Source organism: Pogonomyrmex barbatus, unplaced genomic scaffold (assembly GCF_055798465.1).
Source record: "Pogonomyrmex barbatus isolate J1 unplaced genomic scaffold, ASM5579846v1 scaffold3, whole genome shotgun sequence".
Classification (NCBI taxonomy): Eukaryota; Metazoa; Arthropoda; class Insecta; order Hymenoptera; family Formicidae; genus Pogonomyrmex; species Pogonomyrmex barbatus.
The window spans coordinates 16379301-16392003 of record NW_028297127.1 but is presented as its reverse complement, the minus strand read 5'-3'; the positions used below and the strand labels follow the sequence as shown (position 1 = coordinate 16392003).

Sequence of the window (12703 nt, the reverse complement as noted above, 5' to 3'; positions counted from 1 at the left end):
ATTTAAAATTTAATTCGACTGATTTATTTTTAAACGTTACTCGCGGCGCATCGAATGTCTGATCGCTCTCAAGCCGATTAGATTAATCCGTAAAAACGCGTACGGTTTTAATAAGTCTATACGCGCCGTGCGATCATCGTCGCTCTTCGTTCAACCAAATATTTATACGAGCGCAACTCGGTGAGATCGCGGCGGGATCGCGGCGCAGATTGGTAGATGGAATTGTGCGGACCAGCAATTGCGTTATCCAGTTTATCGCACTCTGTGACGTTAACTCGTGGCCACGTGCCCACCAGGGATTTCAACGTGGTGCGCGCATAACTCGCGCGTTTTAACAATTATGAGCCTGAACGTGCGGATTCAATAACAGCGCGTCGCTCGAAGGATACTTGTAGTTATAAGTTACGTTATACAGTTGTCGCTATTCGAATTACTCGCGCGAGTACAGAGAGCGTGCAATGTCGAAGGAAGGAACCGCGAAAACAGATAATTGTATTACTAATCACGCTGCAGAGAGAGAGAGAGAGAGAGAGAGAGAGAGAGAGAGAGAGAGGGAGAGGGAGAGAGGTGGAGCAAATATATATATAGAATTTACTTGGCTGCAATAACTCGCAGTTTGCGGCCGCTGAAGATTTCTCGTTGGCACATTTTCACGAGGAAACATAATACGCTTAATCAATAAATCGATGGTACATTGCCAAGTACAAAAAAAAAACGATAGTTTTAACACCGTGTATGTTCATTTCGAAAAACGCATCATCGGTCAATATCGATGTCTGGCATTCTCTCGCTTTTCAAAATGATGCGACAGAACGAAAAATCAAAAATCGCGAAATTTAATTCAATCAATCCGGGTTCAAAAAACTGGCGGCGGAAAAACAAAAAGCACGTAATATAAAATTATTTTATATATGTATAAATGTCAAAATCCTATTAATTTATAATATCATTCTATTCTAGGTATGGAAAGAAAAGATAGATAGATAGATAACTAGAGAGAGAGAGAGAGAGAGAGAGAGAGAGAGAGAGAGAGAGAGAGAGAGAGAGAGAGAGAGAGACCGGACGTCGTGAATGCGTCTACTGGCTGCCAGAGAACGGACAATAATTGCATTGCTAATAGCACGACCGTGAGTAGGGTCTTGCACAGTTTATCGCACTTTATTGCTTTACCATGAGCGTCGTACCCTCTGGGCATTCTCGGATGGCGCGTACGTAGTCCGCCCTGTTCTGTCCTGAAGCTTAACGCTCAATGTGCAAAGACGATAACGGCATAACACGCGTGGGGACATAATGTAGATATTAGATAAACGCGCCGCGCTTTATGAGCTATCGTTGCCACAATTTATTGCTCTTGATGTCGAATACGGTATCATAACTTTCTTCTTTGACCTCGATAATTGGTTATCTCTCTCTTCTACAATAACAATTTATTATAGAAAATAGAAAATGAAATTTCAGAATATTTCAGAATAAACGTTCGCAAGTAGGTACTTATGTATCCTTTAATTAATAAAAATTACATGAGTACTGGAAATCTTTTTGTTGAACACTTGTGTAGAGATCTCGAGTATTCCACTGATTAAATATAATGAAACATTTATGTTAAGTAGAGGTCACTAATCCATCTGAATCCGGGATTAATGTAATATCCGAGATAAGCTGAGGCTCATAAAATAGCATGATACGATAAAGTAGTAAGATACAGAAGCTAAAAGAATATTCGCAAATAAAAAAGAAATTTGCAGGAAAATTTATTTATTCGAAATGACGAAATGGATAATATCGTCTTTGTGAGCTCTTATTAAGATCTCATTTGTGACATCAATCACGAAAGCAGAATCAAAAAAACCAGTTGATAACAAGAACACGCAAACAAGTAATTATTGAGAATCTAATAAAATCTGATTCAGGTGTAGCTGTCACATGAAAAATATTGCCATATAAGTATTCTGAATTTTAAATCTCTCTGGAATGAAGTCGATAAACGAAAAAAATTAATGACGTAGCTCAGTGATGATGACGTAATCACCTCTCTCTCTCTCTCTCTCTCTCTCTCTCTCTCTCTCTCTCTCTCTCTCTCTCTCTCTCCTGACATTAAAAATTTTATCGCGCATTCGTTCATCAATTCTCAAATCACCGATTTATTTAAGAATTAAATAAAATGCGCGACGAGATTAACATCTGACTATTGAAACATGATGCGTTTTATCCGTTTCGCAGAGATTTGCAAAAACATACGCACGATTAAATTATATACTTGTTTTTATCGGATAAATATTTGACTAAATATTTGTCTGAATATTTCCCTTGCTAAATCTATCTGTATGTCGCATGTCGCTGTTGAAATGTGATCAGAACCGGTAAATTCCTCGTATAAATCGGATTATCGTAAAAACACGAAATTGCTAAATCGATAAGATGTTTACGCGGCTTTTCATTTTGCATTTTCTAACGCACTCTTGGTTGGCAGACATCTACGCCCGTAATTGATGAAAATTGACTTCGAATTTTCTTCGATTCAGCAAACGTCCGTCGATCTGTTACCTACCTGAGACGTCGATGCCAGGACTCGTGGGACTCGGCCCGACTCGGAGAAAAACATAGAACATCCGTAGGAAGAAGAACATCCTCGTACCAAAAATTACTTTCCGCATTGAACTTCGGCTGCATTACAAATACGCCCGTTTCGTCTTGTAAAAGTGTTTCAAAGTTTCGACTCGCGTAGACAAGAGATCTCGAGACATCGTAAGGGAAAACTCGTGGAATCGTTTTCTAAGTTCGTACATGAGGCGAACAAAGAAAATTATTCAAACGCTCGAAACAAATGTATAACTCGATAAAAAATATTATGTTAAAATATTATGCCAAACGTACAAATGTTAAATATGCATCTACTGTATGTATCTACTGCACTAAATAGATTTTTGATATTCCACGTACAAAGTAAATCAAGACATTACGTTACGACGAAAATAATTTGATACTAACGTACCTTTATGGTGCTTGTTAATGCTTATTACTTGGCCATCCTCTCGTTTCCACATTAATTTTGGCGGTGGATATCCATCGGCTTTACATGTGAGAGTAATATTCTGATGTTCTCGAACTGCCACGGTGCTTTCCGTAGAAAGGGAATCCAATATGTTTGGTGGCACTGGGGAAAACGTACAAACGAACTTTTTTATTCGGAATGTAGCCCACAATGTTAAATAATTAACGTCTATCAAGCATTATGTCTAATTTAAATTTTACAAAGTCGATATTTATTTCAGATAACATTGATCGTGAAAATATTTTTTAAATTCAATTCGACAATTAAATAATAAAAATAATTTTGTATTAAAATACATATTTGATGCCACTGTTTTTTTTTTTCGTTGCAATTTGACATATATGTTTTATATAGTAAATTATTTGTAGTAAGTTATTTAATTATTAGTAAAATATTTACCAACGACTTGAAGATAGCCCACTTGGCTTATCATAGGATTAGTATTTACTTGGCACATATAATAACCCCGATCGTCCTGTTGCACGCTATTAATATGAAGTAACCATGTTTTCTGATTGTCATGTGTCACGGAAAACCTGGGTACTTTCACGACCACGTGCTTGTGAATAGTGAGTAGCATTTGACGACCAACGTGAATCCACGCCACCTGAAAGTAAAAAAAAGAAATAGGTATTTAGAAGTGTATTGCTAAGAAGTTTTCATATTTACTATCTAGACACTTATATTGTAAATAATTATAATATATTATAATATATTTTGAAATTAATTCAATACATGTTTTTAATGAGTAAAATATCTTTTATTATATTTAATTAAGTTGCATTGTTAAGTTTAAAATTATTATTTCGTAAAAGAGAAACGTGCGATATAAAATTATAGATCGCATGAGATTTAATAACGACAAGCATTAAAGAAAGCACTTATTCTTGTAATTTCCATTTAAAATTTTTTTTATTTATTGTTTATTAAAATTATATATCGTTCATAAAAGCATCCTCCTTGCCCGATATACATATAAAACTTTTTATTCGAATTACATTATAATAATATTTATGAAGATTATGTTTAAAAACAAAAATTAAAATAATCTGAAACTTTAATATATTCTCGCTAGTCATATAAACATATATATATATATGCACAAGTTCAAATTTAATCTTCCAAAATCCAAGATCTGACGTTGACAGCAAAGTTGAGCAACCATCATGTTGAAAATTTCAACGTGGCCGCTTAATATACCTCCAGCAGACACGAGTTCATAAAGCCAGGAGGAAGCAGCCGTCCGTTTATCGCGCCGCGTTCCTGCATTGAATATTTCCATATTAGCACGTCGCAAAGTCACGCCGTTTCTGAAAGTCCGCAGCTAAGCGTCCCGTCAGCGAAAAATTCTCTTCGTCTCAAGAACCACGAATATCTCGAACCACTGGCAAATTTGCGGCGCGGCGCGAGAGTTTTACGATCGGTATCAAACCTGTATTGCGATGTCGTCACAATGGCACGAGAAGAGGAGAATGTCATCGAATACGCTACAAATAGCAATATTATCAAGACCGATGAAAGGAGAAAGAAAACATCGCGACGCGATACTGTGCGCGGAGATTATTACGCCGAGTATTTTACGCTCCACCGAGGTAACTCGCTTCTAACTAAGCTCATTCCGCGACAAAGCTTATGCACTTTCAAGGACTTCCGGACTGCTTTCCCAAACCTCTCTTCTCATTTCCTCTCGCCAAGGATTCGAGGCAACGCCGGGTAGCGAAGCGGCACTGTTTTTCATTTTTCTTTTTTTTTTGCTCTTAGCTCTTTTTTAAGTATACTTCTTCATAACGGAAACAAAAACAGCAACTAATTACACCTGACTCGATTCCTATTATCACGTTTTTCTTCCTACAAGATATCATTTTCGCTAAGAGAATACCGTAAGAATAAGAATCTACGAGTTTTCGAATGCTTCGTGGAGTATTTTTAAAAAATTTACTTAATTATAATTTTAAAAGTCAAAACAAAAATCGCAATGAAGAACAATGGTTCATTATTTTATTATATATATTTGTTACCGTAATTTGTTTTAAATTCAAATTTTAATAAATATTTTATTATATTTTATTATATCATTATTTTTATTAATTTTGTCAATAAAATAACCAATTTTTTCCATATGTCTTAAGATAAACGATTAAGGAAAGTTTCAAAAGAAAATGTACTTAAAATTAGAAATTAAAGAGTCTTAATCTTTAACTAACATGTTGCGATGTTCACAATTTTGTACAATAATTTACTCGCTGAATCTCGCTTCCTTTTAGGTTCGTTATTGCTGCTTGGCAACATCTGGATTCGCGGAAATGGTGCCTCTTCCGCTTTTTCCTCGCCCCTTTTTCCGGTTATATATACTTCCTCAAATTAAGCCAGAAACGGCCGGTTCGGACAGAGTAAATTGCATCATTTCTACTCTTTCTTCTTCTTCAGACAAAAAAATTCAGTTTTAATATTCGTAGAATTATTATTAATACAAAATATATATTATAACAATATTTTTGAAGTAAATGCATTATGAAAAACATACGTCATCATTAATTTCAAAAGAGCAATGCTTTAATAATTTTCAAATTAAATATATTTTTAAAAGACTAGAATCATGGTCAGAATGAAACATAATGTATATTTAATATAAATTAAAATTATAATTAATAAATTAATTAATAAATTAATATATATAATAATTAATAAATATAATTATAATTAATAGATTAATAATAATAAATTTCATATAATAACTGATTAGTATATGAAAATTTTGTAATGAAGAATTATTGTTATTGTTATATTTACTGCTCACTCGCTGTAGCTGTCTAGTGAAAAAAGATTTGTTCACTGAACACAGCAAACGAATTATGCTTAATCGACTTATCGTGAATCCAAATCCGACGAGACATTTACATTTAGGAATTACCGTTTTACTCCATCCCGAATTCTTTTCCCCTCAGGTATTTCACCTAGGAACTCGACAACAACTCCGTTTAGAATTGTTCGCTCTATGTACCGCTTCTCCTTTTCGTCGGCACTCGGGTAAGCAAAAGTTTCAGGTACGGGAAATCACAGTACATCCCGTGAAAGTTCTTTAAACAGTCAGACGCCACTGACGGCTCTCCTAACGAAGGGTCTGAGAAGATGGATGGTAGTGGATCTCTAAAGCTCTTGTCTGCCAACAGGATTTGCCGGTTTTCAAAGATCTTCGAACTCGTCAGATTCCGTATCAGCCTGCGTGTAATTTTAAAATCCACCGCGCGAATATGCGGTGACCTCGGTTTCCGGCCGGAAGTTTTTCTTGCATTTGCAAAAAAAAAAAAGAAAAAGAAAAAGAATACAGTGATCGTAGAAATCTCAAGACATGAGATCTCCGTTGAAATCTCCACTGAGATCTTTATTTTAATCACGTTATATCTACGTTACTGTTATTAGAAAGCAACTAATAATTCTCAGATTTTCTCTATTTCCTTCTCGCGAAAGGGATTAAATTGACCATTATATGATGCCACGCGAAGTCTCGAGATTAATAAGTTTTATATTACGTACATCTCTCGGGGCAATTTTCACGACGGTTTATAAGCAAGGCTCGCCGGGAAGAGGGCGCCGGGAAAGTTGTCCGGGATCTCCCAGAAAAGTCACCGTAGCGCGATACGAGAAACTTTCGTAGTCACGCACTGCGGATGGCTCCTAAGTTCTAACGAAGAGGAAGCTGCTGCGACGCGCACGTGCAAGAAGATGAGTACCTGCTTATATAAACGTGTTCGCCAGAGAGTTCGTGAAAATTAAATTGTTGACGAAATATGAACAACATCGGCACCGATAATGTAAATAAATATAATGCCTGTATCGCAGCAATAAAAGCAACAATGACTGAAATATAGCGACGTGAAATGAAGCCTTTGATTTAACGAGTAAGAATGAATTTTAAAGAGAAATCTTTTTCTGCGTTCTACATAACTCGGTGTGTGTGTGTGTGTGTGTGTGTGTGTGTGTGTGTGTGTGTGTGTGTGTGTGTGTGTGTTGGGGGGGGGGGGGCGCGATATTATATCGGTCTTATAAATGGTCTTAACGAGAAACCTCCATCGTTTGCAAGCTCGATTGAAAATCCTGGCAGTGATTCAAAGCCAGACTGCACGGAGACGTGTAATATAATCACAAAGTACATATATTCAGGTGATAACATTTCCAAGTAATCTAAGTAACATTTCCAAGTAATCTGGTTCGAAAAATAAAGTTGATGAAATATTTATACAGTCTATTTATGATACTATTTGTAAATAAATATCGCAAAGATCATGAGGTGAAGCAACATCCATGCGAGATATATAATTGCAGCTTTATTTGGTTTGTAAAGAATGATATTCTCGCAGCAGATATACGCATGAATACCGATGTGTACGCAAAAAAGTATTGAGAAACGATCATCTAAATTATAACAAATCTAGTGATCGTGACAGGTTATATCATATAGCGCGATATGGAATATCTAGCTTTTACAATTATACCTGCGTATGATTTATATAACTAGCACGCGAAGATAGAGATTCTGTTTGCACATATCGGTATCTATTGACAGTACGATGGATGATTCAATGCAATCTAGATTCACGCGTTCATCGCTCGCTTCGATCACTTTTATGCTTAACCTCGCCCGAGAGCTCGTTTTATATAGAGATTTTTTTTTTTTTAGCGATCGATTGACAGCCCGAAAGCTGATAAGAGGATACGCGATAATTAAAATATAGAAACCGTAACACAATCTCCGTACCGTAAAATAATTTCAACTTTCTGTTGAATGCAATCTGTTTCTGCGAATATCGGCCGTTCCTCCATTTACGCATATAAATCCATATTTATGTGTTATTTCTAGCCAATAGTAAATTTCCAAGTCAAAACTGAAAGGAAACAAGAAATGGAATAATTCATGACAAGTACAATTTAATGCGGCAACAATTCTGTAATAAGAATCATCAGGTTTGTAGAAAGAAACTTGTAATAATATTTTAGTGCGGAAACGGAGTTATTAGAACAATCGCAGAAGACAATTACGAAAAAATTACAATGAAAATGACAACTAATATTTTCATAAGAAAAAATTGTTTCGTATTTATACGAATCTTGGATAAATTTGCACAATAAAAGTAAGATATTTTTTGCGACAATTATAAGGATTTATTAATAATAATATTAATAATACACGATTAATACATCTCATATTTTTAAGTATTATGGATATTTGGCATTATTTATTTAAAATCCATATGTATAATTTTTATAAATACACTATATTGACATATATCTATGCATGCGAATTATTTGATGGGAAATCGTATATGCGTAGATGAACGACGTAATATAAATTATAATTATATAGATGTTTCATGACGTACAAAAAAATGAGAATATTTACATAATGATAGAAGTCTCTTTTTAGTTTTCTACAAATCAATGAGTCAATTGAAATAACTGCAAAAGTTAGTGTTTTATATTGCCAATGATCTTGATGAATTCAATTCAGTTGCTAAATTAAATTACATAAAACATTAAAAAGTTAATTAAACAAGGATGTCATGCTTCGTCATTAATTTATCTTTTATCTCCTTAAAAAAATTCTTTCGATTGTACGACACTAATTTAGTGAAGTCGAATTAAACAGACGCATAGGAAATGTCATTACAACATTGGCAAAACGTTGAATTTTTTTTGCGTATCGATTGTCCATCATTCGATCTTGCTATCGCAATGTCAAGGAATTAACATGAAATATACTGTGAGAACTGTAAGCGAAGTCAACAGAGTAGAGTACGGAAGTTCCGTGCAAGTGCCATTTCGCGTTCATATAATTCACGGGAGATTTGCTGCCAAAAAAAAAAGATGAAATAATATGGAAAAACGGTCAGATAATTCTGAGGGAGGTTTTACGCCGATTTTATGCACTGCTGCTTTCTGTTCTTATGTTTGAGCTTACAACTAAGATATATTGCCTCACTGAATGAGTTACGGAAAAAGCAGCTCAGACTTGGTCTTTATGAAATTATACTTCCCGTAAAATAAAATCAAAAAAGTCAACATCTCTCTTCGGAGAAGCTAAACGAAATTGTGACAGTAACCGATGCAAGTTTGCATATAATTTTTTTTACTTCACTTACTTCGAAAACACAAACAACGTTGTTTACCGAGTTTACCGTACATACTCGCCAAGATTACTCAAGAGTTTCACCGACAAATCTATCAATTATCGAAGTTTTGTTCGTTGCGAACGATCCGGAGTACTAACGACTTTTAATAAAGCATTACTCGCCCGGTTGGTGCACTGTTAATTAACCGCTAATTAACGCCAACGCCTTGTTGCTAAATTTCTTCCTGAAGTAATTCTGTAGGAAAATTCACAGGGTCGTAAACGATACGCGGTTGGCCCGTTCAAGTGCTATTACGGTAGTTGAGCGTGGCTGCATGCACGCTGATGCCTGTGGGCAAAATTCAAAAGTGCAAAGAGATTGCAATTCGAAGAGCAAGACTAGGAAAAACACGACAGAGAGAGAGAGAGAGAGAGAGAGAGAGAGAGAGAGAGAGAGAGAGAGAGAAAGAGAGTAATTGGAGCAAAAGAAAGGAAGAATAAAAGGAAAGAGGATATTAGGAAGATATTAGGAAAGATAGAGAAAGAGAGGAAAATGAAAGCTATTCTGAACAAATGAGAAAAAGGTTAAATGGAAATATGAACGAAGAGAGGCGTGGAAAAAGGCAAACCAAGTTATTTAAGAACAGAAAGAAAGTTGGGCGTAAAAAAATAGAGCAATAAAATTAAAACAACTTATAGTGATATATAACTTTGACAACGATATGCCACCATAAATCGGCGATTATTGTTCTTTTTAATTAACTTCGCAAAAATTTTCCCATTGGTCGTTGCAACAACTGTTAGACCGAGTCTGATTTCCCTGAAGATCAGTCAGTCAATCTTGCATTTTCCCCCGCGCTCTGTCCACTCTATTCAACAACAGTTGAGGAATATTGTTGCCAATCTCTTTATATGGTTAAAATTAATTTTTGTTTTTGTACAAATTAATGCTTCTAACAATATTAAAACAAATATGTAACGTATATTATCTTACAAATAATGTAAATTTTATTTTGACATTATTTTGTTTAGTTTGTAGATTAAAACTCAGTAATAGACGCAAATACATGTAAAATTTATCCCGCCATTCTATAGTATTCATTAAACATTTATCGGTTTTTGCCTTGATAAATTTCTACAAACACGTGAACAATCGTTTTAATACTTGCTAATTAATGATGATACATTAGCATTTACAAATAATCCATTGTATAGATAATAGTTATGATTAAGATGATAGCATATATTCTCGTTTGAGAATTTGTAAATATTAAATAATTTAAAAGCATTACCATTAGTACCATTAGTATTATAAAATAATATTTCTATTATTGAAGTCTCTAAATATATTTTTAATAATGCTGATCAACAAATAATTAAATTTTAATTGAATTTTATTTTATATTAATTTGATATCAAGTTTCGAGAAAAATAGCAACGTTTATCTCCGTGTTGTACAAATAATAAAAGATTTTAACAAAAATATTTTACGAAGCAAATATTTATATTTGTTATTAATTTTAATTAATTAATTTTAATTAATTTATCATCGATATTAATTTCAAACAACTGTCATTTCTGATGTATAACAATTATGTACATTACGTATAATAATTTTGTACATTATAATTTTTTTATAATTACGCTTTAATTGTATTATAAACATTTTTTAAATTTTAATTATAATTATAAATTATCTCTGTATTTATTTCAAAAAATCAAAATTCTTTACGGAAATAAAAATTTTTTAGAAATCTTCGTTTACAAGCGCAATATATATACATTTTTAATTCTTCGGTGCTTCTTAAATCATAATTGTCTTTTCAAGTAAGTGAAACAGACGCAAAATGAAATAATAACATTTAATAAATATTCATAAACTGAAATGCACTTTTTACCTGAAAATCATAATTTTAGAAATAATCTGGCGAAAACTTTACCATAAGATAACAAAAGATTAAAGCCGAAACATCCTCGCACATATCCCTGGGAAAATAATCCGGAGGATTTTTATTACTACGCATGAATTAGCACTTTACATTTATTCAAAGCAATTTTTCGACCGACACCGTGCAATTCATCTCGCAAAAGGGTCAAAGAGGCAATTCCCTCAGCATGAAAAGGTCTTCCTGGCATAATTAAATCTGGGAAAATTCGCGAAGTCGTACGGTTTCTTCGCGTACCAACGAGGCGGGCAGAGGAGAAGAAACTTTGGCACCCTGCAGATGAAATTTTCTGGCGTTTTGATCAAAGGGCTCAGTCGAGAACTGCAATGCGCGGCGGCTACGCGCTCTCGAAATGTCGACTCTAACGAGACTCGTCGTAGACGGGCTACGTGTTTTGAATACGAAGAAAAAACGATTGCGCGTCCCACCATCGTTGGCCACGGTGCCGTGTAAACTCTCTAAGGCGATTCAGAATCGTAGAAAATTAGATTACCTTTCTGCCGTTTATACTTTATGCGAAGAATGAATATGTTGTTTGTTGTGTGTGTGTGTGTGTGTGTGTGTGTGTGTGTGTGTGTGTGTGTGTGTGTGTGTGTGTGTGTGTGTGTGTCGAATTGATTAAATGTATTGTAAATATATGCCTTCCAAGCCGCTTCAAAATTGCGACTCTTTTTCAAAAAATAATTTTTCAATGATAATTATGATTAATCGCGTAGTATAAATCGTAGCGTGATGTAATAAAATATTAATATACTGAACATATGATAATATTTAGTTGCAATGAGATAATTGTGGTACAATACGCTACAATTTACTTGTTTAATATATGGAAATAGATCGAATCGAATAAGATAATGAGTTATTTTATAACAAGTTATTTCAATAACAAATAAACGCTATTAAAAGGCTCATATAATATGGAATGACCGGAAATAAATTCTAGTCTTTAAAGAGATAGGTATAATTTATTTAGAACTAATTAAAAAGTGAAATTTAATTAATAGAGAAAATGGAAATAAACAGAAAAAGTGGAAAAAGCCAGAGGAAAAAATAACCACTCGCCGAAGCATTTATGCGATACATCTTATTTGTACTGTTGCCGGAAAAACACCGCAGCGAGAGATGGTTTCGATATTGCGCCCAGGTTCGACAGTCTGAAAACGATCGGTTGAAAAGCCGAAGCAATCCTCAGGTCCAGATACAAGCCAAATATCTTTACAGCCCCGGCAGAAACAACAACGGACGAACATCGGTCGGTAGTGATCGCGGTCCGCTCTCATGAAATCGAGCTATTGCTGTGCAACCGCGTGCATTCCTTTCAAACCGAAATGGAAACTATTTCGCGCATAGCACGAAGGAGGAAGAATACCCGTGCCGTACAATGGTCTATTTTCGCGATCGTTAAAGAGACGGAAAATTCTCAAGCTGCTTTCGATTTCTCCGACGCGCTCGGAAAAGCGGAAGAATTTATTTTCGAATCGGGACGCGGACGAGGCGGGAGAGCGATATCTCGATAAATTTTCGACAAGCGGGATATATACCGACAAGGCGAATCGCGCGCATGAAATGAGTCCCCGCGCGAACGGGAGTAAAAAAAAT

At 34.8% G+C, this 12703-nt stretch overlaps 1 protein-coding gene across 11 annotated transcripts in view; it reads right to left on the bottom strand.

The window, feature by feature from the left end:
• The window catches only part of LOC105428023 (lachesin), a 231069-nt gene that overhangs the window by 63726 nt on the left and 154640 nt on the right, over positions 1 to 12703 (bottom strand). For all 11 annotated transcript variants that reach the window (XM_089078774.1, XM_089078773.1, XM_089078782.1 and 8 more), the window contains 2 exons: positions 3452 to 3659; positions 2993 to 3154 (listed from right to left, as the gene is read on the bottom strand). In XM_089078774.1, coding sequence (XP_088934900.1) covers positions 2993 to 3154; positions 3452 to 3659 — 370 coding nt within the window. The remainder of the gene's footprint in view (positions 1 to 2992; positions 3155 to 3451; positions 3660 to 12703) is intronic.